Genomic DNA, 25782 nt, shown 5'->3' on the forward strand with positions numbered 1-25782 from the left:
CGTCGTGAAAGCAGTTCAGGAGGAGGGGAAGGAGAATAACCTCTTCACATCCCCAGTTTGCTGTTGTGCGCATGCTCAGACTGCGCTGCTGTCTTATAAATTTTTAATGGAAAATGGCTGCGTTTCTTATCCAAACCGCTGGAGCTGGGAGATGAAAAAAGGAGCCGTCTAGCTGACCACATCTCACCTCTCATCGTCGCTCGCGTCGAAACTACCCGATGCGGTGATCGTGTGTTAGCGAACCGATGTCCTGTGGCGAGAAAATATTCTGGAAAATGGATCGACTCGCGCTTTGAGGGGGATGAAAGATCATTTTGCTCCTTAACCCTTTCTGCTCCGAGATCTGCGAACAATCGAGGTACAGTAACGTTAGCGCTAACGCGGGTCTCCGGAGGGGCATTTAGATTCGTTATGCGGCTCAAATGCGAGCACATAAATCAGCTCTGTCCGCGGTCAGCTGCCATGTTGTAAACAGAGTAAACCAGTCTCTGTGTCTCTTAAAAAAAAAAGCCCGTTATTCGGGCCAGGAACGAGGCTACGTTCAGCCCTCGGTGCTGCTCGTTAACGGAGAGCTGGAGGTTTTGTCTGAATGCAAAGATGCGGAATCCATGTGCATTTTGTTTTTTGTGAATGAATATTACTACTGACAGTGTGGCGTGTGTGATGGTGAAAGTCCACACCTCCCTGCGTCCCGTTTCCTCTGCAGAAAAGGCGACAGCAGCTGTGTGCACTCTTTACTTCACTCCATTTACACTCTTCATTACTGTAATTAAAGTGTGCAAAGCAGCCAAATGCATTCAGTCTAACGCGGTTTTATGACCGGCGAGAGGAGAGGTCTTGCTCTAAGGCACTTCAGCACCACTTTGGTGAGGTCTATCCTTATTCTTAAGGTCGAAGCTGTTTATGGGACGTATGTAATCATATGCTGTTTGTTAAATTATGAAACAGCTTTTCATGGTCGAGTTAACACGAGAAAGTCTGCGTGTAAACAAGCGAACTAGATGTGAACTTGAGTTTCTAAACAAAGCATTTTTCATCGAGATCTATAGTTTTTGTATTTTTTTATTGTTATTTCAATATTTCTAATAAGTTACTTTTAATTCTGTTTAGTTTCAGGGGATTTTCTTGTTTATTTTAATAGTTTCAGCACTTGTTTTTTTGTTGTTATATGAAGGGTATTTGCCTGGTTATATAGGTAGTAGTAGTAGTAGTAGTAATAATAACAATAATGTTTTTTAACTTTTAGGGGTTGTTGTTGTTACATGAAGGGTGTGAATCCAAATTTCTAATTTGGTTTTAATTCTGTTTAGTTTCAGAGTGGATTTGCTTGTTTTTCTTGTTTACTTTTAGTTTAGTTTTGTATGTTTCCGTGCTAATTATTATTGAAGGCAGATTAGGAAGTTCAAAGCTGGTATTATAAAACAAGGACAACACTGTGTGAAGGCAGTTGACTCACAGTCATTATAATAAAAACAAACAAACAAACAACCCAACAGATTAACCAATGCCTCCTCAGGCTGAAAATAAATAAAATAGCCCTTTATTGTCACTGTACATGTAGAACTAAGTTATAAGTCCTCCATGCCAACTGTGCAGGAACAAAATATAAAGAGTAAGACAGCAGGAATAAATAAGAAACAAGAGAAATTGGAGAACAAAGTGCTTAGAAGTAGTGCAAGTTAACTAAGACTAAGCATATTTACTCAATATTGTGGATTACTTTTGTAAGTCCATTATTGTTTCTGTTAGTTTGCCTTTCTTTTTGAGTCTACGTTTTATTTGAGGTCTGATTGTTGGGTCTTTATCTTATAGTACAAACACCATGAGACAACAGTTATTGTGTAGTTTGTTTGCTGTAATAACCTCGACTTCAGCACACAGCCACATTACAGTATGCTGCTGCTCCTTCTCTGCAGAGCAAAACAATCCTCAAGTCCTTTCTTCTGTTAAAATGGTTCAGATATAGCATCGTCTCCCACCTTCATGCACTTTGAAGTTTCCCCTTTCAGTGTGCAATGTGGTCATTGTTGCCCCTTGGTCATAGTAGATGCTTTCAGCCTTCTACTGTCAGCGTGGCAGTAATGAGCCCTTAATATTTAGCGCTGACACTAAATTTGAACTTTGACCAGCAGCACAAAAGTGAAGCTCACTTCAGAAATAAGCAGCACCCTTTCTTGACCTTTCTTATGAGAATAATCTGTTGGGATGGGATTAGACCCACCGTGTGTAGATCTGGATTAGACCAGATGATGCTTTCAGAATATTTCACTGAAGTCTTAGTGTTCCCATGTTTCTTGTCTTCATGCAAATATGGGTATGATCAGTTTCAACTGCAGAGTTGTTTTTTAACTTTAACCTGACATGGCACTATCCAGAAAACATTAGTCCTGATGTTTGAGTGATGATGCATTATTTCCAACCCCCAACAGAAGATGATGCGCCAGGTGACAACCAGTGACTTCTGCATGAACAGCAGGCCGTCGTGCCTAGCAGAGGACAGCCACCACCCCACTGCTCACTTTGACCTGTGCACCTCACAGGCCAGCAAGTTCTACCCTCCTCCCCCTCCATCATCCCTCCAGATGACACTGGCTCCCATGGCCTTACCCACCCAGAGCCACAAGCCCATGGTGTGCCAGAGACAGGAAGTTCTTGGGGGTGACCCCCGCTCGTCTGGAAAGCTAGCAGGGTTAAAAAACACCAATCAAGCAACAGATGATGCCAAGAAGAAGAACAAGTCTGTCGGGAAGACGGGCAGACGTGGGAGGCCTTTGGGAACCACCAAGCTAGCTGGTTATAGAACCAGCACAGGGCGACCACTCGGCACCACCAGAGCTGCCGGGTTCAAGACGAGTCCTGGAAGGCCGCTCGGTACGACCAGAGCGGCGGGGTATAAGGTCAGCCCCGGGAGGCCTCCTGGCAGCATCAAGGGCCTCTCTCGCCTCAACAAACTGGTTCACAGTAGCACTTGCAGCGGAGCAGCTTTCCCCTATCCACTACCACACAAAGAAATCCTCTGTGAACCTTCCTGCAAAGAGAAGCCCGCTAATGAGTAAAGCCTGTACCCCGTTTCTACTTCACCCTTCGTCTCTGGAATAACAGACAGACACGCACAGGTTTCCTGCCACATATTGAGGGTGATTGCAAACTTTCCTAGTCTGCTGTGTGGCAGAGAGAGAGGAGGATTTTTTTATTATTCGTGTTTGTGTCTTTTGTGTGCCTGCCACCTGATAAAATTACTGTTTTTCAGTGCTAGAGATCTATAGTGTGCGAAAGGTTTCACTACACAGTGTACACATTGCTGTATCTGTTTTCTGGGGAGAAAAAAATACCAGATATTCATTGAACAAGAGGCTTTTATCCAGCAGCTACTGTGGTAGTTAAGTCTTAGAGTGTTACATGTAGCATTTTAACGCCAACAAATGTTGGAAACTTGGACTGTCCTGTCAGATTTTCTCTTCACGATTATTGCCGATAATGACAATATTATTGCAATTTTGCAAGTTCATCTACACCGTTGTCTATTGCATAATTTCTTTTGAGGCAATTTAATTAAATCTCCAAATAAATGGAGTTCGCAAGAGAGTGTGTAACCATAGCCATGCAAAAGCATAGAATAAGAACAGCTACACAATAATGTATGATGTGATGTTGATCATTTATTTTTAAATTATCGAGGAAACCTCTAATGGAAACAATTCAAAATCTTGTTTGATGTAAACAAGGACATTATTGCTGAACTACAGTTTGTAATTTAAATGAGCTGCCGTCATGAAAAACAGGCAGGTTGATAGGAAGTAAAGAAATATAGTTATAGAGGAAAGGTTGGTAGTCTAGTGGTTTGCTCAGTGGCACTTCAAAAGTAGAAATCTAAATATTTATCCAGCATCCAAGAACTAAAATCTGACCGATCCAGTTCCACTCAGCTCCTCATGTAACACAAAAAAGGAATTCCTCCTAAAAACAGATTTTATTCTCTAAATGTCACATTGCAAAATATCTACATATTATTTGCATGCAAAACCACTCAACATGCAGATCATTGTTATTCAGCTAAGGTTTTGTTTGTATTTTTTTAAACTAAAAGTATAAAACTTAAAAAAAAAATGTACACACCTTCACAGCAACACTCTTCGTCTCTGATGACTTGCTACAAATTGGCTAATGTGGACTGTGGTTGCCTTTTTTGTTACATATTCGGCACAGAGAAGCTGTAGACATTTGGATGGATGGTGTTTTTGTATTTGATCACTCTTCACAGCCACTAGCTAGTCCCAGCAACCTGCTGGCTTATTTGTGGTGGGACTTGTTTCTCCACTCTCTGCTTTTGTCTGCTATTCTTTTGCAAATTTCAGCACAAATACCAAAATAATCATTTTTTAAAATGCGCTCTTTTTCTACACAGCTTACTTTTACAAGAACGACAAACTTAATGTCTTAAAAAAGCAACATGCCCATTTAAAAATATGACCTTCCTCACTGTTCCTGCTCTGGAACAACTTTTAGACATGTTTTGTTTCGTTTTTAGGAGGCACTTGTGTTTGAAACGCAGCTTAAATGTCCTTATATTGATCTAAAAGCTTCATTTTTAGCTTTGCATTTATCACTCCTACGGCAAAATGTAAACCCGTGTGACTGTTTTTAGTGTGTAGATGTCAGTATAAAGTAAGAGAAAGGGTACACTGCTTTATTCTAAAAGGCTCACATTGTAGAGGAAAATCTGTTACCTATTATTGTGTTCTTGTTTTGTGTCAAACCACAGGGTCCATTTGTTGGTGTAAAATAATGAAATCTTGCGTCAGTGTTACATTTGTCCCAAGATAGTGAACAGATTCACAGATATTCAAAATCTCATCTGCTATGAATGTGTTGCTGAATGTAATTCGAATGATATGACTTTTAAAAGTTAAACACTTTTACCCAGCTAAAGACTCAAAAGTCTTATTGGCATCCTTGCTCACAGATCAGAAAATACACTGCCTGTCAAAAAAAATCTAATAATATCTTGCACTGCCTTTTTAGCTTTGATGACAGCTCGCATTCACCATGGCATTGTTTCGATAAGCTTATGCAGCGTCACCACGTTTTTGTACATACACAGTTGCATGCTCCTGCAGGGTTATGAAAGCCTGAAATATGAAATAATTGCTAGAAAGTTCTTTGAATTTTTTGAAAATGGAGAGTTTATTGAACTATCTAGCAAATTTGTTTGAAAAATGAATTACATTTTAATTTCTATATATGACTTTTAATTTATATTGTGTTTGCTACATCTGGCTTCAAAGAAAATACTTAAAAATTAATTTTTTTAGGTTTGTTATTGGGAAAAAAATCACACTGATGATATAACTCACAAAAAACTGAATGTATGTAATATGAAACAATAGGCGTTAAAGGGTTAAATCTGGCAATTTTTCCACTGCTGAGTCCAATCTTTATACTTCCTACCAAATTGAACCCTTTTCTACCCTTTCATTGACGAGTGGTTTTGTTTAGTCCTGTTCTTTTTACTCTGTGCTTACTGCCTTATTGTAATGAGAACTTGGAAAGCCCCTACCTGGTTTTAGTAGTTTATCAGTCTCTTTAGTTGTTTTCTTTGCCTGAAAGAGGCCAATAATTTGACCCTTCCAACATACTTGGATGAAAAATGATGGATGAAAATTTTTCTTTTTTTTTTTGCTTTGTAAAATTTGTTTTTTTGGCCAGGCAGTGTATGGACAAAATGCTGAAAGTAAACAAATCAGACCATCTAATAAGGCTTTCTCCCACCACAGGCCTCTAGGTTTTAGTGGGAAATCTGCAGAGAGAGGGCGCTGTTCCTCCAGAGGAAAGACGAGCTGATAGCAACATTTGGTGATCACACCATCACTGCTGTGAGTCTCACAGCATCATCACTTAAAATCATCACTTAAAATGTAACTTTCCTAAAGGAAAAGTTTAAGCAGCTCATTATTTTTTAAGTGATGACAAAGTCCAATCATGCTTATTATTTAAGGTTAGTATTTATTGTGCATTTTTAGGTATATTACCATTACCCTGTAACGCACTTGAAGCCGACCGTAGGTGAAAGCGATGTTTTCTGAAATGCCAGTTTAGTGTAAATGTAAGATGCACAAAGCTTTATTGGTTTAATATTTGTGACTTTACAACATGTGTAATACACATATAGTTAATGAGAATTTTGATACAAAATGACCGATTGGCTATGTAACTACTTGCCACTATAATTTTTTTACTTAATCATTCAGCAAATAATAATTTTTGGTCTTTAAAACGTTCCCTACTGAACATTCGCTTTTTAATTGTATTATTCATTTATGGGTGGCTTTAAATCCAGAGAGTGGAGAAAGTGAAACAGTGTCACTAAGTCGCTCTGCTATAACATTTATAATAGTTACATTTGGTGCAATAATCTGTTGTATGTATTGTACTGTGGAAACTTTGATACTATCACTTTTTATCATTGTATTTTTAAACTTGTGTATAAGGCCTTTTATCATTGGTTTGTTGACATGCGTAGTGTTATCAGAGGTAATTCATACAAACATCCTCTTTACCCTCCTTTTACCAAAGAATATGATCTCATCTGACTTGATCTAAAAATACTCGAACAACCTCACAAAACAGCCGGCGCATGAAAATGGAAATGGAAGTTGGAAAAACAAACAAACCACTAACCCATAAAAAATGATTGTTTGGCTTCATCGTTACATTGTTACATCTGGGAGAGTATGTGTTTAATGAGCACACTGTAAAGTAGTACACGTTGATAATACAAACTTTACTTTTCATTGTTTTCTATTTATATGCTTCAAAATTAGACTTCTTTTTATCCATAATTCTTATATAGTCATGTTTGATATTTACCTGATATTTTCCATTGAGATTATGGTGGATATGGTGCCTGTTTTTCTCATGATCTGACCTTTTTTTTTTCACACAGTATTTGTGGCTAAAGTGTTTATTAAATTGTTATTATTTGTTTCTAACCCTGATAGGATCAACATAACTGGGGAGCTTTTCCCACAGCAGACATTTTGATATATGACACAGCAGGAAAAGCATAAATAAGAGCATACACAGTGGCTATTGTGAAGTTTGCTCGCAGTGACTTAAAGGGAGATTTGAAGACATGTTAAGGTTGCTTATAACATGTGTAAGTCACCTTTTAGTAAAAGCTGTGACATATGGCTTTTTGTTACTGCTCTTCAATCTTCTGGGTAGCTTCTGTTCTTATAACATCTGCAACTTACTGAAAAAGTGAACACACACACACACAATTAGCTTTGTTCACTTTTAGCAGCTCCAATAGACTTTTACATCTTGCTAGTTTGCTATAAGCGGCTAAAAGCTAGATATTTGCACATAGACAGTGGAGTTTTGGAAACTTTGCGTTTTTTAAAATCTGTTAATAACAACAGTATTTAACGCCAAACACCCAGATTATGTGTAAAAAACCCTCATCAGGCATATTCAATTTTTTATTGAAAGAGCTTAGCTAGCTCTCATATGCGTTTTTTTTTTTTTAGCAAGTAAGGGGGAAACTGTTATCTGGATTGAATTCCAATAATTAGTCGCAGGGCCAACACACAGAGACAGACAACCATTCGCACTCACATTCACTCGCACATTCACACCTATGGGCAATTTGGATTAACCAATTAACCTATCCCCAAGTGCATGTCTTTGGACAGTGGGAGGAAGCCGGAGTACCCGGAGAGAACCCACGCAAACACGGGCAGAACATGCAAACTCCACACAGAAAGACCCCGGCCTGATGGTGGAATTGAACTCAGGATGTTAATGCTAGAGGAGCTTTGGAGCGCGGCAGAGTCAGCAGAGCGTTGCTGACTGTTAAACACTATGCCTCCTCTGCTCTTATTACTTCATGACTGAGTTGCTGTGGTTCCTAAACACTTCCACTTTGCAATAAAACCACTTACAGCTGATTGTTGAATATATCTAGCATGAAAACTGACTTGTTGCAGAGGTACCGCAGCACTACGCTTGAATGTGAGCTCTTCAGAATGACTCATTCTTTCACAAAAGGCAGACTGTGTGGGTAGGTGCTTGATTTTACACACCTGTGGCAATGAGACTGAAAGACTGAAAGTTGTGGCTCAATACGTTTGTCCATATAGTGTGTATAGTGTATGCAACTAAGGAAAACCCCCAAAACATGTTTCAGCTCTTAAAAAAAAGACAGGAAGCTTTTTGTGTTACAGGCGTTAAAAGAACAGAAGGTAATTATAACAACCGTTATCTTAATTATCTCAAGCTTTGATATTTTTAAGTATAGATATATGCTGAGGCTGAGGTAGTTATGATTGACTCTCAAGTATTTGACCTTTCAAAGTCAGAATTTAGGTAAGACACTTTCTGCACCTTTACAGATTTTCTCTGAATGGTAAGAATTTAAGGGAATGAAATGATAAATGTCCAATGATCCCAGAGCGCCCTGACTTTGTTTGTGCGTCTGTTTTACTGTAGCTTTTATTTCTTTTGTAGAATTGATGTACAAAAGAAAAAAGGACAAGGTGTTATGTTAATAATTTCTGATGTGTAATTTTTTTTTACTTCTAAGGAGGACATCAAATAAGGGATAAGGAATTGATGGTGCATTTGTTGACATTCCTGGCATTTTAAACTTTAATATTCCAAATGAACTCAATGCTGACGCAGTGCACAGTTATGTATAGTTAATTGCTGACTTCATTACCCTATAATGAGTGTTTTTGTTTCTTTCACCCTCTTCGGCATTCAGTCAACACACGGTCTTTCGTCTGTAGATAATGATTTTTAAAAATTACCTCACATTTTGAGTGTTTTTGAGACAATGATCAGAAGTCCAGTTATTCCTGAAGTGTGATTGGAGAAGCGTGTAAAGCTTTGTATAATTCCCATTTTATTCCTGCATGATTGTTGTGGAATGTTTAAACAAGTTGTGTAATAAATCTGAAAGTAACACTGTCTGGTGAAATGTTTACTTTTATTTACTTTTGTAACCTTTTACTTATTTGTTATATTAAAATAAAAGTAAAGAAATTGAGAATCATAAAAGTGGAACAAATCCAAGATTTATTTTAAATGGCCATGGACAGGACAATAGGAAATCTATCAGAAATAAATGCAACCATCAGGTGTGGCTCTTCTGCTGTGCAGGTTACAAAAGACGGGACCGTTTTGCTCAGTGGAAGAAAAGATAACCTGAGCTTTTACACTAAATATACTCTATAACAATTAAAAATCCTGCATTTGTAAAGATTGAAAGCATTAGTGTTAACATTATAGCTACCAAAAAGTAAATTTGGTCATTATTCAGAATGCTTCAATTAAACATGCTTAAATTTACATTTAATACTGCTGTGATTTTGTAATATCATTAAAACAGCTTTATAATATATACAAGAAGAATACACAGCATATGAAATACCCAGCAACAAATATAGACATTGAATTAATTAATATATAAATTATAATGACATTTTCTTACATTATAATACATTCCTTTCGGAGATGATTGTGTTCAGAGAAATTAATAGGTTTATTTAAATGAATAAATCAAAACACTTTCTAATGCAAGTTTTATTCTTATAAAATCTGCATATGTAATAAGTATACCTGCTTTTATAAATGCAGTATTTTTCAATTTTTTTAAATTCTCACCCACAGAGTTTGACCTCAGCAGTGCAGCCACATCTCAGCATATATTATTTTACTGTTCACCACAGATCAGTCATCACTCCGGTCTACTTTAACTTACACAACTCAACAGTGTCTCCAACAAATGCTGACAACCAAAAACCAGGATAGAGAGGCTGAGTGAACCTGGCCTGGACTCTGTGGAGGAGATTCATGGTCTCAGTGATGCTGTAGAACAGGGGTGTCAAACTCAAATACACAGTGGGCCAATATTCAAAACTGGAACAAAGTCGCGGGCTAACGTTAATATTTATTGAAAAACAAAATCTTCAGATTCTCAGATATAAGAATGAATCTTTTCTTATGGACTCAAACAAGTTTTGCTGAAAAACTGAATATGGAACAAGCAAAGCTTAATACTAAACAATATATATATTAGCTGTATAATACCAGTAGGCCAGCTCTAATAGTAATTTGGTATGGCTTCGCGGGCCAAATGTAATTAGGCTGCGGGCCAAATTTGGCCCGCGGGCCAGAGTTTGACACCTGTGATATATACAGTGGTAGCATACACAGTATGTGATTATGGATATGGTTGTAGAAACATGCAAGACATAAATTTAACTATTTTACCGCTACTATTAATTTGTAAGTAATAGATATCTATAAGTATAGACATGTACATGCACACTACACACACATGTGTACTGTAATTCTTTATTATCAGGATGTCCAAAAAACTCACTGAAAAGCCTTCAGCTAATCCAAAATGCTGCAGCAAGAGTCCTGACAGGGACTAGAAAGAGAGAGCAGATTTCTCCTGTTTTGGCTTCCCTTCATTGGCTTCCTGTTAAATCCAGAATTGAATTCAAAATCTTGCTCCTCACATACAAGGTCTTAAATAATCAGGCCCCATCTTATCTTAATGACCTTGTAGTACCATATCACCCTATTAGAGCACTTCGCTCTCGCTCTGCAGGCCTACTTGTTGTTCCTAGAGTATTTAAAAGTAGAATGGGAGGCAGAGCCTTCAGTTTTCAGGCCCCTCTTCTGTGGAACCAGCTTCCAGTTTGGATTCGGGAGACAGACACTATCTCTACTTTTAAGATTAGGCTTAAAACTTTCCTTTTTGCTAAAGCATATAGTTAGGGCTGGACCAGGTGACCCTGAATCCTCCCTTAGTTATGCTGCAATAGATGTAGGCTGCCGAGGGATTCCCATGATGCACTGAGTTTTTCCTTTCCAGTCACCTTTCTCACTCACTATGTGTTAATAGACCTCTCTGCATTGAATCATATCTGTTATTAATCTCTGTCTCTCTTCCACAGCATGTCTTTTATCCTGTCTTCCTTCTCTCACCCCAACTGGTCGCAGCAGATGGCCGCCCCTCCCTGACCCTGGTTCTGCCGGAGGTTTCTTCCTGTTAAAAGGGAGTTTTTCCTTCCCACTGTCGCCAAAGTGCTTGCTCATAGGGGGTCATATGATTGTTGGGTTTTTCTCTGTATCTATGAAGCGCCTTGAGGCGACTTTTGTTGTGATATGGCGCTTTATAAATAAAATTGAATTGAAAATTGAATTGAATTGAATGTACACACTAAATATACATATGTATACATACACATATACCTGCACACGTCCATACATATAAAAAGATGCATTATGCATGAAGTGTGACAGTGTATGTCCACAATGTCCAGTGACTTATGATTTTGTGATTGAGGAGTTATAGAGTCTAACTGCTGTTGGGATGAATGATCTGCGAGAGCGCTCCTTCCTGCAGTGAGGCTGTTTCACTCTCTGACTAAAAGAGCTGCTCAGCAAACAGACTCATGCAGAGGGTGATGTGGGTTGTTCATGATGGATGTCAGCGTTACTAATATCCTCCTCTTGCCCACTGCCTCCACAGACTCCAGAGGACATCCCAGCACAGAGCTAGAGCTCCGCACCAGTTTGTCAAACCTGCTCCTGTCCCTGTCCGTGCATCTGCTCCCCCAGCAGGCCATTGCATAGAAAAGGGCAGATGCTACCACGGTATCATAGAATGTCCTTAAGAGAGTCCTGCAGACTCCAAAGGACCTTAGTCTCCTGGAGAAGTCAAAAAACATTTTCCTCACAGTGCTCCCAGACTGTTCTAGGTGAGAGAGGGATCGGTGTAAAAGGTAGATGACAGCGTCATCCACCCCGATTCCAGATCGGTAGGTGAACTGCAGGGGGTCGATCGCTGAGCTCACCAGTGGGCAAAAGTGGTGCAGAACGAGCCTTTCCATGGTCTTCATCAGATGAGAAGTCGAGGCCACAGGCTTGAGGTTGTTTGGCTCCTTGGGGTGTGCGATTTTTGGCATCGGAACCATGCAGGAAGTCTTCCACGGTTCAGGACCCCTCTCCAGACTCAGGCTCAGGTTGAAGATGTACAGGACCACCTGACACAGCTGGTCTGCACAGTCCCTGAGCAATCTGGAGCAGATTCCATTCGAACCTGCTGCCTTCCTTGCCTTTGTCCTCTTGAGCTGACTTAAATATATATTTTAACCAAGATGGTGCCTTGTCTCTACATCACCCAGTTTTCTTCTAAATGGGACTGCAATCTTAAGAATTGTAAATGCTTCAAGAGCAGTTTACATGTCTGATTCTTTTGGTGTAAGTGTAGCTTTTGTTAGTTTAAGGTGGTTAAACTGGCTTTGTTTTTGAAGTGTTTAAAAAATAGCTGGCAATAGTTCTATTTAATGTTTTTATTAAATGTCACACCATCACACCACAATCTTAAGACGTCTTGCGGTCTACGGCTTAGGGTGGCTTGTATTCTATTACTTCGTATAAAGTAAACACTGCCCCCTAAGAGAACCTTTTAAAGGTAGGTGTGGTCAAACCAACTCTTTATGAACAGTGCCTTTTATTTCATTCTGACATTTAACCCTAGTTTCAATTGTCGATGTCGTACTGTTTTGTTAATCCTAATTGTTTTTGTTTGTTTATTTTTTGTGTGTTTTCTAACCTAAGGGTGTTTTGCTAACTGCTAAACAAGCTAAAGTGTAAAAAAAATTATTCGCTTTTCTTTTGTTTGTTTGTTATGTTTTTTTGTTTGTTTTTTTAAAAAAAGAAATAGCACTGGGGTTAGTTCGTTAAAGTAATACAAATGCAGAAAAGATAAACAGATACATTCAACCTCCCTCCAGCTGCAAGTTTTCTCAGACTTTCTCATTTCACACCAAAGTTACAAAAATGCATAAATAATTGTAACTTATTTAAGCTAGTTTTGTATGTCCACTTCCATGGTTAGAAACTGCTGCAAATCCAGTGTCAGTACTCTACAGTAGATTACTGTGGTCTAGAGTAGACTTTGTGCAGTTTTCTGTCTGTACACCTGAGGGCGGAAGTGTGTCTTTGTGAAACCTTAAACAATCATAGACGTGTTTATTTGATTTTCGTCGTTTCATTTCAACGCACGATACTGGTATTATAATTCTTTCATCTTGTAATTATCATATTATGAAAACAATTATAACGCCAAGAAAGTTATAAAAATGAATTTAAGACGCTCCGTCTTAACGACCGCTGATTGGACTGCAGACGACCACGTGATTTTGAATCTCATTAACCGGCACGCGCTGACCGGCGTTTCAGAAACTAAAGTGTCGTTATATATGTGGCGCCGTTTATAAACTGAAACATGCCGACCATAGTTATATTGTGATTTTCGGAGGTAAAACGTCAGTAAAACATCGACCTGTCCTCTACCATTTGTTAGAAGGCGACTGTGTTCTTCATTGTAACCATGAGTTAGAGTTGCAGTAAGCAGAATGAGTCGTTTCTGTCGTGCCATATGTGGGTATCGCTTCTCGGCCTTTTGGCTAAGATCAAGTGTAGTATCTGTTCTTATCAGTTTAATATCTGATACGTCCCCTACCCGGGGACCATATATTAAATTGATTTTTGGAACAGGGAGATGGAATAGGGGCTTGCTCCGTCCACTCCACGCATCGACCTGGTATTGCAGTATTTCCAGGAACGGTGCACTCCCTGAAGCTGTGAAAAAGAAGTGTAATTTGATTCAACAGTTTCTGTAAAGAAATTTGTTATACGTTAGATATATGCGTGCGTGTGGATATGTGGACATTGCCTTCGTGTAATCTTCGAAGGTTAGTCAGGCTGAAATGTTGCGACTTAATATTTGTGAATGAGTTACATTTAACTATTACGAGAATTACTAAATCCTGCCACTTGGACTGACACGTGGACACACACTTTCTATGGGAAATCAAAAAAACATGTAGTTTTGAACTGCAGTTACATTATTCTGGCTCGAATCCTGCAGTTACCTCTGTTGTCCACTAGAGACCGATAGAAGTCTTTAAAAACCGGAGGCTGCCATCTACAAGGACTCATGTTGATTATAGGTTTAACTCTTCTCTTTCTCTACATACTGCAGCTTCCTGTCCTCTGTGGCTGTAAATTACATCGTTTGAAAAAAAAAACCCACAATTTTTTCTTGGCTTCTTTAGCTAAAATCACCTGTATTGTCTGTTGTTTCCATTTGTGGATGGTTAATAGTGCAGAAGATTGTTTTTCTGTTTTCAGGATTACATGAAAACATTTTGGAACAGATCATTTTTGTATATAATAAATCTTAGGATAGTATTGGTTTTGATGATTTATAAAACAGCTGTGTGCCGTAGCCCTGGTAGTGTGGATCCTTAGTGTGTAAAGAGTAGATAACTCATGTAATATGTGTGAATGAAAATCCATGGACTTTATAAGAGTCCTCCATTTATGGCTATGATCCTAACAAACAAGAATAATACGTTTCTTTCTCCTACCAATCTTCCTGTTTCCTAAAGGAACACGCATACACAATATATATGCGCCAGGATGGCCGAGTGGTTAAGGCGTTGGACTTAAGTTCCAATGAGCGGATGCTCTCGTGGGTTCAAACCCCACTCCTGGTATAATTTGGAGCCTCATGACTGGTAAACTGAAATGTATCTATGGGAGCAACAATGATCAATAGGAGTTTTTAGGAATTTGCTGTGAGCAATATCCCCCCACCCAGTCACCCCCAAAAAAGCTGGGATGTAAGACAAGAAAGACAAATGAGAGGTCTGTGCCAAGGTTGCCCCCTCTCAGTCTTACTGTACATGTTATATGTAGAACCGTTGGCTTGTGCAATTAGGGAAAGCCCAGACATAACAGGAATACAGTTACCGGGAGGAGAAACATTAAAAATGTAACAGTATGCGGACGACACAATGCTGTACCTGGCTGATGATAAAAGTGTAACAGAATCAATAAGAGTTATACAGGAGTTTTTGAAGGCTGCGGGGCCTCAAATAAACAAGTATAAGTCAATGTATAAATACCTGGGAAGATGGGCGGGCAGGAGAGAGGCAATTTGTGAATATCAATTATGTGGAGGGCCAATGGAGGTCTTGGGTATTTCCTTTGGGAATACAGAGGGGGATGCTATCTTTAATTGGGGAAAGATTTTGAAGAAGATGCGTATAAAATTGGGGCTATGGAACAAGAGGAAGCTTACCATTTTGGGAAAGGTGCTAGTTATCAAAGCTGATATCCTACCAGGCCTTCTCCACCTTGCTTACATCTTCCCAATTCCATGTGTGTTGAGGTTTATATGAAAAATGTTTAAGTTTATGTGGGGAGGGATTATGAATATGTGAAAAGGGGGATGATGTACCAAGAGATAAGGTAGGGGGGAAGGAATGTGCCATGCATCCCTCTGAAGTTGGACATGATTTTTTGCAGTAATGTATGCAAATTGCTAAAGGAAGCATATATATACACAAGTGCCAAGCTTTAATCTGTTTCTGGTTGTCTTTACCTCTGCGGTTTTTGATTGAATGGGATAATAAGGTCCCCAAAGCTGAGGATAGACCAACTTATTACCGTCAAATGGACAGATGGAGAAAGAAAAATAAGGAATGTAAAGATGTAATAATAATTATAAATCATAGACTTCTGTATAGAACCTTGGTGCAAAAGTATAAGACTGGGGTTTTGATCAGGGAGGCGGAAATGTGGGAAAGGGTGCAGGATAAAGAACTGAATAATAGATGTAAGGATTTTAATTAGCTCTTAATGCATAAGAGATTACCAGTAAGGGCTACTATGTATGCACATGATTTGGCAAAGTGTAAATATACGCACCAGGATGGCTGAGTGGTTAAGGCGTTGGACTTAAGTTTCAATGAGCGGATGCTCTCGTGGGTTCAAACCCCACTCCTGGTACAATTTGGAGCCTCGTGTGTGGTAAACTGGATGGAATCTATGAGAGCAACAGATATGGTTTTTAGGTATTTGATGTGAGCAATATCTTTCCCACAAAAAAAAGCTGTGATGCTGAACCCAAAGGGAAAATTGTTAAATGGTTAATGGAAAAAGTGAATAAAATAACTACCTTGAAATTGGGAGGTGTCACCTCTCTGAAAGGCAGTTGAACACTTTTCAGTGTAAAACTAATATTAACCAGGGATGTTTCTGTGAAATCATAATTTCTTTTTCTTTTCTTTTTTTCATTTTTTTTTAAAAAATGTCTTGTATTAAACCGCTGTTTTCTTTCTTGTGTTAATGCCATTCCTTTTCACTCTGGGAACAATGGGAAGTCACTTATCTGGGCAGAGCTGAGTGACATTTAAAGGTAATGCTGCATCTGCTGCACATGAGCTTCTTAAAGTAGATACAGTGTGGCTCGCTTGTCCTGACACAACGTGTAAACAGGAAGTCTACTGACATTTGTTCAACTTCAAGAAGTTAAATACCGAGAACCTTAACCACTCACTATTTCTATTTTTGGCAAAGCAGCCATATGTAATTGCACTTTTCAAGAATTTTATTTATCTTGCCAAAAAGTGATGACACTGTATTTTGTGACACATTGCATGTATTTTCTCACAGCAGTATAACAGACTACAGACCTATTATGTTAAATGTTTCTTTATCCCAGCATGTACAGTAGTTGTTGGATTGTTTTGAAGCAAACCCTTTCCCCCAGCAGCTTTGCCCATATTTCCTTACAATGTGGGACACTGTGCCATTTTTTTTAGTTGCCTAAAGCTGGAGGTCAAGTTGAGAAATCGGCCAAAACAAATGTATTTCTCTTCTCTAAAATAAGATAAGATAAGATAAGACTATTGATCCCACAGCGGGGAAATTTTTGCGTTACCTCAGCTCAGGTACAGATAGCAGCAGGAAAATACAAAAATACAAATAAAATACAAACAAATACAAAATAAGTAAGATAATACAATATATACCAGGGGTGTCAAACTCAAATACACAGTGGGCCAAAATTCAAAACTGGAACAAAGTCGCGGGCTAATGTTAATATTTATTGAAAAACAAAATCTTCAGATTCTCAGATATAAGAATGAATCTTTTCTTATGGACTCAAACAAGTTTTGCTGAAAAACTGAATATGGAACAAGCAAAGCTTAATACTAAACAATATATATATTAGCTGTATAATACCAGTAGGCCAGCTCTAATAGTAATTTGGTATGGCTTCGCGGGCCAAATGTAATTAGGCTGCGGGCCAAATTTGGCCCGCGGGCCAGAGTTTGACACCTATGCTGTAGAAAGACAGAATACCTGCCCTGTGATCCAAATACACTCCCACTCTGGAGGATTGAGGGCCTGAGATTAAAGTGGAAATGCTGTTGTGTCTGAAAACATAACTACCGTCCTCACATTCCAGTGCCCACGATTTCTCATTATTTCCAAATCCACATTTAATCCTGTTTCCTGTTCTACAAATGTCATTGTATGTAACTGCAATTAAAACTTTACCACTCCACTTTACTTCCCAGTAACAACATCCAGTCAGACCATCAGAACTCATCACCTGCCACCATGGTAAGAACCTTTTCGGATGCAGTGGCGGACTCCCTCAGGTGTCGGTGCGTTGGTGGTTCTTTGTGTCTGGGGGTGGGCGTCCAGGTGGGCTCACTCCTTGGCGGCCGCTTATCGGGGGCCTGGAGCCTGGGGCTCACTTGGGCCCCTTCGGAGGTGGGGTGCCCCCAGCCTCTCGGCCTGGGGCTCGGTCACTCAGGCACAGCTGGGGGCCGGCGGAGCTCACGGGCGCGTCACTGCAACTCTCCCTGGCTTCTGCTCCGCGGCTGCTGAGTGAACCCTCATCTGGGACTCTCCTCAGCTCTTACTGGAACAGTGGCGCGGCTGCCCCTCTGTTGGTCTTCCTTGGTCTCTTGTGTTCTGGGGGCCTCTGGATGTCTGGAGTTTTGATCTCCTCCATACCCGCTTCACACCCCGGAGGACGGGGCTGTGGCCCCCCCACACTCCCTAGCAGATCGTTACATGGAGAAACCTTTGGAATACAAGCGCGCTGATCCACACAGGTATGCACACGGGTGTTCACTGCTCGTAGACCCAAATTACACCTTTCTTGGCTGCTACTTCGAAGCACATCTGTCCTGCGTGCTGCACAACAACATTGAATATTTAGTATTTACTGCTGTTTACACTTAGCTAGATTAATGCGATGGTGTTGTGTTTAGTACGTTGCTTTGTTTTTTTTTTGCTTGTTTTCTATTCTTCTCTCAACAGGTGATCCAGGAGATTTTTATTTTTTTTCTCCCCCCCTTTCTCACTGTCCCTCTCCCCTTCTGTTTTTCTTTTCCTTCCTCTTTCTCGCTCCCTTTCCTATCCCTCACTCATGTCTGTCCCATCTGTAACATCTGAAAATAAAATATAATAAATAATAAAAACAAAGATCAACCAAATGGACCAATACGGCAATGCCACGATGATCCATTTGGCAAAGTAAATCCATTGGGTATCCTTGTTGGTCTTCAGACAACATTTCTGATGGCTAAAGAACCAAATGGGACAGGCAAAAAAAAAAAAAAAAAAAAAAAAAAAAAAAAAAGAACCTTTTCGGATGAATGGAAACCAAGTGTTCGACTTGCGTCAGCGTTGCCTTCCTGTTGCTCATACTCAGAGATAAATATGGATTTGCAGTCTTTGGATCCAGTGTGATTTTACGGGCGTATTTCAAAAACTCGTGTCTAGTCACGGGCTCTTTTAGATCCACTTGAGTCATTTTCTGACAGGTGTTTGCCGGCTCTTCACTCAAAGCAGCCTGTAGTTCATTTCTGAGGTGTGACACTTCCATCATCATATCCTTAAAGTACTGTTGAGGTTGAACACTGATAGTGGGTACGTTTGTAGATGCACTCTGATGTGACAGTGAGGAGTAGTTTTTCAGAAAATGGAGGTGATCCTCAGTCAGTGAGAGCTGCTGCAGTTCAGTGTCTCTCCTCCTCAGATCTCTGATCTCCTGCTCTAGCTTCTCCTGAAGCTCTTTGACTCTGTTCTGTTCAGTTTCCTGCTTGGATCTGATCTTCTGCTTCACCTCAGAGCTTTTTTTCTCAATTAGATTGATCAGGTCTTTGAACAACTCCTCACTCTCCTTCCCTGTTTTATCAGCAGAAAGATTAATGGCCTCCACCTCCTCCTGAAGCACCTTCATATCTTTCTCTCTGTCCTGGATTCTCTGCTGGATGTTCTGTCGATTCCCTGATCGATCTTTCTGCCTCTCAGCTCTTTCTGCTGCAGCTGACACTGTGACATGGTCTTTGCGTTCATCCATTAAGCAGAGATAACAGATACACTGCTAATCAGTGCGGCTTTGACCAGCTTGTGTTTCTTTAGTGGAGCTATGTTGTAGTGAGGCTGGAGGTGCTGCTCACAGTAAGAGGCCATACACACCAGGCAGGACTTGGAGGCTTTCAGCTTCTTCCCAGAACAGAAATCACAGGCCACGTCTTCAGGTCCAGCATAGGCATGATCAGGTGAAGTAGCTGGAAGTCCTGCTTTCTTTAGGTCGTCCACTAACTCAGCTAACATGGTTTTTCACCAGGACAGGCCTCGGTGTAAAAGTCTTCTTGCACTGGGGGCAGCTGTATGTTTCCTTCTCATCCCAATATTTTTTGATACAGCTCATGCAGCAGCTGTGCCCACAGGGATTAGTGACGGGATCCTTAAGGAGATCCAGACAGATTGGACAGCTCAATTTTTCTTGATCCAGCTGATTCACTTGCTGCGTCATGTCTCCTCACGATGACTGTAAATGTCTGAAAGCTTTCCTTTCTGTTATAAGAATGCAAATATGAACTGAAATTCGAACCCAAAGTCCTTTTGAGGGAGGTCTGTGAAAGGGGAGGGTACAAAGATATTTACACTGAATGGACTTTGATTCTGATAGCAGGGCAAGAAGGGAAGGGTTGTGCGGTGAATGATTGTAGACGATCTTAGGTATATATTTTTTGAGTTAAGGTGAAGTAGTTGTTTCATGTGATCTCGCCTGTCTCAAAACATGAAAATATTCAACATGTTACTTGCTTTGTTCTGCCTGGAGAGTAAAGATGCTCACTCCTTTTCCAATAGTTATGTTTTTAAGTATTTTATATTATAATACAGCTAACTGGAGGCAAATATATAAGTATTTTTGTAACTCATTTTTGATTTGATCTTGCATTTTCTAAAATGGTGACTTGTAAGTATGTAATTTAAACAAATACAGTTACCGTACTACTTTATTTATAAAGCACTTAAAAACAACAACAGGGCAAACCAAAGTGCAGTAAAATGATATCAAATACAAAAGACAAACAACACACACCAGAAGGTAAAAGATACGGAAACAGAAAAGAGGAGTTGAAGTTAAACAATAAACAAGTACATAAAAGTAACATAAGATCACAGACATCTGACACTGGGTTGAAGGACAGGGAGTAAAAGTGTGTTTTAAAACGGTGAGTGAAGGAGCTCTTGCTTGCACAAGATAAAAATCCACCGGTGGCGTTTTGCATCAGCTGAAGGTGAGCAATGGAGGCCTGGGTGAGTTGGATGAAAAGTGCACTGCAGTAGTTGAGATGAGAGCATATAAAAGCATGTATGTCTCTTTCAAGGTTGCGTTTGACCAAAAGAAGCTTGATCTTTGACAGCTGCCTCAGTTGGAAGCAGGATTTTACCACAGTGTTCACGTGAGAATCGAGCTTTAGAGAAGGATCTCCTCTAAAGCTCATTTTCAGTCTTTTGTAGCTCAAAATACACTAAACACTGTATCAGTAGTGTTTACTACTCAGAGCTTTGGTCCTGACACTAATAGTTGTGTTGTAAACATACAGCATATAAGAACACTGCTAACTGGACAGAGTACAGTGTAATAATAAAAAGAAGATTTTGCTTCTTTCTTTTCCTCTTTCTTCCTTTTTTATGTTTTGTGTGTCAAAAAAACAAAACAAAAAGAAAATAAACGTAATAAATGTGACATAATGTGCCATTCCCTCTGACATCAGTGCTACTGCCCTGCAGCACCACTGTTCTTTCTGACCAGCCTGAACTTGTCATGGCCCCTGGGTTTTTGTCCCAGTGTTCCTTATTCTTTGTTATTTAGATTCTGGGGTGAGTTGGTAGTCTTCATTCTTTCAGTTGTAGCTATATTTTGATTCCTGTGTTTTGAGTTAAATGGCGTCTGGTTTATTTTTTAATTATTTTGTTTGTGTTTTAGAGTAGTATTTATAGAGCTAGCCACACGGCTATGGTTAAAATAATAGAAACACAGTGAAGCTGGAGGATGAACGCTAAGCATTAATAATAATAATGGATTGCATTTATATAGCGCTTTTCAAGATCATCAAAGCGCTTTACAATTCCACTCTTCATTCAGTCTCACATTCACACACTGGTGGAGGCAAGCTACAGTTGTAGTCAGAGCTGCCCTGGGGCAGACGGACAGAAGCGAGGCTGCCATATCGCGCCATCGGCCCCTCTGGCCATCACCAGTAGGCGGTACGTGAAGTGTCTTGCCCAAGAACACAACGATCGAGATTGTCCGAGCCGGGGCTCGGACCAGCAACCCTCCGATTACAAGACGAACTGCCAACTCTTGAGTGACGATCGCCCTATAAATAAGTTAAGTACAATGTAATAAGCCCAGGAGAGTGAGGGTACTTATATGGCCAGAGTCTGCAGCAGTGAGGAGGTAGTTTGTGTTTTTGATGAGAGCAGTTTCAGTTTTGTGGTGTGATCTGAACACAGATTGAAAATTTTAAAAAAATGTGACATGTGTTGCCAGGATTTAACTAATAAATGAAAAGTTTGAAGTTGAAAAGTTACTGAAGTCTTTAAGGTCCAAATTCATGCCCATGATGACTTCAGGTCAGTTCAGTTAAATTCAGTTTTATTTGTATTTGCTTCACTCAGTATGAACAAGCACTTGGCAACAGCGGGTAGATAAACAGTGAGTAACAGTTTCCAGTGTAAACATCCAATTATAATTCGGTTTTCATCCGAAACACTTTCAGTTTCACACCAATCTGAGTACCTGGATGGAAGCTCCTCTCTGCACTGTTTACGCGTACCCTCTTCTTTGACAGAGTCACGTGATAAGATACAAAACAGAAAATTTCCATATGCTTTAGTTCAGTGTCTCAGCATTAAGAGACGAAAACAGCTTTTATCTAAAAACGAAAAGAGAGACCATTTGAATGAGGAGAAAAGGCGCAGCAAGTAATTAGGCTGCATCAAGAAAAACTGAGCTGTTTCATCTGTCTGCAACTTGTAAAGGAGCCAGCCACTATTCCCTGTGGGCACATCTACTGCATGAGCTGTATTAAAAACTACTGTAAAAACTAAGTGACTGCCATTATTCATATGTGGTGTGTGTGGCAAAATGAGCTCAAGACAAAGTAGAAATATATTTAAAGGTCATTTATTATTCTTTATTATTATTCTGAACAAATTGCATTCTTAAAAAAAAAACAATTAAAACCTTAGAGTGAAAATTATCCTCTAAATAGAGGCTTGTTTTCTTGTTTAAATCAGAATACAAAACTCACATTAACAGTTAGAAAATACAGACAATACTAATTGAATTCATCATTTTCAGTAATAGAACAATAAAACATGAAATAACCCCATAATATACATTGCAAATAAGTAAGGAAAACCAATGGGCTTCAACCTACCAACCAGCCTGCAAGTATTGCACAAAGACTTGAAGCACCTACAAATACATCTTAATCAAAAACATGAAAAGTTTCAGTTTCACACCAATCTGATGACTGCCTCTCCTGGAATGAAGCACACCTTTCTAAGCCCCTCTCTGTTTACAGACTGTTTACCTCAGACGTTAGGCACACCCTCTGTTATCACAGTCATGTGATAAGTGGAAAAACAGGAAATTTCCACACTCAGTGTCTCTATATAAAAGAGACAAGAGCAGCTTTTATCTGGGGAGACGTTACTTACATTGAGGAGACATGGCACAGCGAACGATTCAGCTGGATCAAGAAAAATTGAGCTGTTCCATCTGTCTGCAACTTTTAAAGCATCCAGTCACTATTCCCTGTGGGCACAGCTACTGCATGGACTGTATCAAAAACTACTGGGATGAGAAGGAAACACACAGCTGCCCTCAGTGCAGAGAGATTTTCACACCGCGGCCTGTTCTGGTGAAGAACACCATGTTAGCTGAGTTAGTGGAGGACCTAAAGAAAGTAGAACATCTGACAGCTTCACCTGATCATGCCTATCCTGGACCTGGAGATGTGGCCTGTTCTGGGAGGAAGCGGAAAGCCTCCAAGTCCTGCCTGATGTGTATGGCCTCTTATTGTGAGCAGCACCTGCAGCCTCACTACAACGTAGCTCCAATAAAGAGACACAAGCTCATCAAAGCCACTTCAAAGCTTCAGGAGAACATCTGCCCTCGCCACGATGAGGTGATGAAGATCTTCTGCCGCACTGATCAGCAGTGTGTCTGTTATCTCTGTTTAATGGATGAACACAAAGACCATGTCACAGTGTCAGCTGCAGCAGAAAGAGCTGAGAGGCAGAAAGGGCTTGGAAGAAATCGACAAAAATTTCTTCAAAGAATTCAGGAAAGAGAGAAAGATGTGAAGATGCTTCATCGAAGAGTGGAGGCTATCAATCTTTCTGCTGATAAAGCTTTCAGAGAATGTGATAAGGCTTTCAAAGATTTGATCAGTCTCATTGAGAAAAAAAGCTCTGTAGGGAAGCAGAAGATCAGATCCAAACAAAAAGCCGAACAGGACAGAGTCAAAGAGCTTCAGGAGAAAATAGAGCAGGAGATCAGAGATCTGAGGAGGAGAGACGCTGAACTGCAGCAGCTCTCACTGACAGAGGATCACCTCCATTTTCTGAAAAACTACTCCTCACTGTCACATCTGAGTGCATCTACAAACGTACCCACCTACAACAATGTTACTCTGCAGTACTTTGAGGATGTGACTGCATCTGTGTCACGGACCAGAGATAAAGTGAAGGCTCTTCTCAGTGATGAATGGCCAAAAATCTCAGTTGGAACGACCAAAGCAGATATTTTACTGCCTCAAGGAGAACCCAAAACCAGAGACGACTTTTTGAAACATTCTTGTCAGATCACTCTCGATCCAAATACAGCACACACACTGTTGTCACTAAGTGACAGCAACAGAAAAGTAACACTGATGAGTAGAAACCAGTCATATCCAAGTCATCCAGACAAATTCCTTGAATGGTGGCAGGTCCTGAGCAGAGAGGGTCTGACTGGACGCTGTTACTGGGAGGTGAAGTGCAACGGGACTGTTGGAGTAGCTGTTGCATACAAGCATATCGGCCGTAGAGGGACCAGAGAGGAATGTGGATTTGGATTGAATGACAAATCCTGGTCATTAACAGTTTCAGGCAGCGGTTATGAATTCAAACACAACAACATTTCCACTCCCATCCCAGGCCCCCTGTTCTCCAGAATAGGAGTATATTTGGATCACAGGGCAGGAACTCTTTCTTTCTACAGCATCACTGAGACCATGAATCGTCTCCACAGAGTCCAGACCAGGTTCACTCAGCCTCTCTATGTTGGACTGTGGCTTCCACAAAGTGCTGGAGACACTGCTGATGTGTGTGAGCTCAAGAAGAGAATAAACATAAAATAGTGAAATTTGATGCCGTGTGCTACTTGTTGAGATGTGTTTATCTATCCTGCACCTGTTAGAGATGAATCCTTATGGATATAAGTGTGTTCTTTAATTTCTTTGATTGTGTTGTTTTCAATAGCTATTTGGGTAAAACTGTTTATTTGGCAAAACAATATTCATTTCCTATATAGTTTATATTTAACCAGTTTTGTTGTAACATTTGCAGAAAAAACTCCCATAAATATAAATTCCTATGAAAATAACTTCAGTGTATTTAAAATTACAGAAAAAAATAATTATGTATCAGATAAGTTGGAATCAGGGTTAATATGGTGTTTGCAGTTTTAATGTACTTTTTATTTCTATACTTAAGTTGGTGGATTGTAAAATGTTTAATTTCAGTTATGTTTTCATGAACTTTTTTTTTATTTACTGCTGTTTGTGAAATAAAGTGAGCAATGTACACTAAAGTTTCCTGTTTCAAGAAATAAAATATCACTAACATGATGAATGTAAACTTTGTAAAGAGACATTTAAAATAGAGCATTTAAAAATGTCAAATAATGATGAAATTAAAAAAGTGTAATATTAAAAACATACATAGCTCTACAACACTAATTTAAGTAGGAGGATGTGGATGTTAAAGTTGAATTGGAAAGAAATTTAAATATAACAGACGAGTTGTCCGTTATTAATTAGTAATTCATGTAAATTTTGATGTAGGGGCTTTGGAATTGATTAAGGATTTTACACGTATATTTTGGGATTTTTCAAGGTTACTTCATTTCATAAAAGATTTTCCAAAAGGGATTTAACAGATTTCTGGAACTGATGATCATTTAGATCCATTACTCTATATTAGCCATATGTCTGTATGATATATCAGATGGAAAACTGATATATTTGTTAAGAATTCTGCTCCCTATTGACAATATGGAGAGTTGCCTGCTTAGGTAGGCTGATTTTTTCCATAATGCTCAGTTGGTATTACAGGGCCCAAAGCATGCCAAGAATATATTCACCACACCATTACATCATCGGCACTCTGAACCGTTGATGAAAGGCAGGACTGAGTCATACTTTCATGTTGTTGTATCTGTTATCAGTAACTCCCTGCAGGCAGGTAAAGAGCTACCCAAGAGTGTGAAACTGCAGCACCTGCAAAGCAGATCTTGTCGTGGAGTGATGGCCA

At 39.6% G+C, this 25782-nt stretch overlaps 2 protein-coding genes, 3 non-coding genes and 1 pseudogene across 5 annotated transcripts; 5 read left to right on the top strand and 1 right to left on the bottom strand.

Annotated features, from left to right (window-relative positions):
- Positions 1 to 13: 13 nt before the first annotated feature.
- Positions 14 to 8970, top strand: lg10h5orf24 (linkage group 10 C5orf24 homolog). Its single transcript, XM_085289615.1, has 2 exons — positions 14 to 358; positions 2430 to 8970. The coding sequence occupies exon 2, from the start codon at positions 2433 to 2435 to the stop codon at positions 3054 to 3056; it is 624 nt and encodes a 207-aa protein (XP_085145741.1). The 5' UTR covers positions 14 to 358; positions 2430 to 2432; the 3' UTR covers positions 3057 to 8970.
- Positions 8971 to 9749: 779 nt separating this feature from the next.
- On the bottom strand, positions 9750 to 19717 carry LOC146566071 (tripartite motif-containing protein 16-like; annotated as a pseudogene).
- Positions 13471 to 13661, top strand: LOC146566072 (U2 spliceosomal RNA). The gene has a single exon (XR_014894230.1). It is a non-coding gene; the product is annotated as a U2 spliceosomal RNA (small nuclear RNA).
- trnal-uaa (transfer RNA leucine (anticodon UAA)) lies at positions 14503 to 14585 on the top strand. The gene has a single exon. It is a non-coding gene; the product is annotated as a tRNA-Leu (tRNA).
- On the top strand, positions 15800 to 15882 carry trnal-uaa (transfer RNA leucine (anticodon UAA)). The gene has a single exon. It is a non-coding gene; the product is annotated as a tRNA-Leu (tRNA).
- Positions 19718 to 22919: 3202 nt separating the features above from the next.
- On the top strand, positions 22920 to 25117 carry LOC146566075 (E3 ubiquitin/ISG15 ligase TRIM25-like). Its single transcript, XM_085287986.1, has one exon. It carries the CDS (start codon positions 22935 to 22937, stop codon positions 24606 to 24608), a length of 1674 nt encoding a protein of 557 aa, XP_085144112.1. The 5' UTR covers positions 22920 to 22934; the 3' UTR covers positions 24609 to 25117.
- Positions 25118 to 25782: the final 665 nt, after the last annotated feature.

The sequence above is a fragment of the Mchenga conophoros genome, linkage group LG10, assembly GCF_057382185.1.
Source record: "Mchenga conophoros isolate Kocher_MC1m ecotype Shallow Benthic linkage group LG10, M_conophoros_male_GT1.1, whole genome shotgun sequence".
Lineage (NCBI taxonomy): Eukaryota > Metazoa > Chordata > Actinopteri > Cichliformes > Cichlidae > Mchenga > Mchenga conophoros.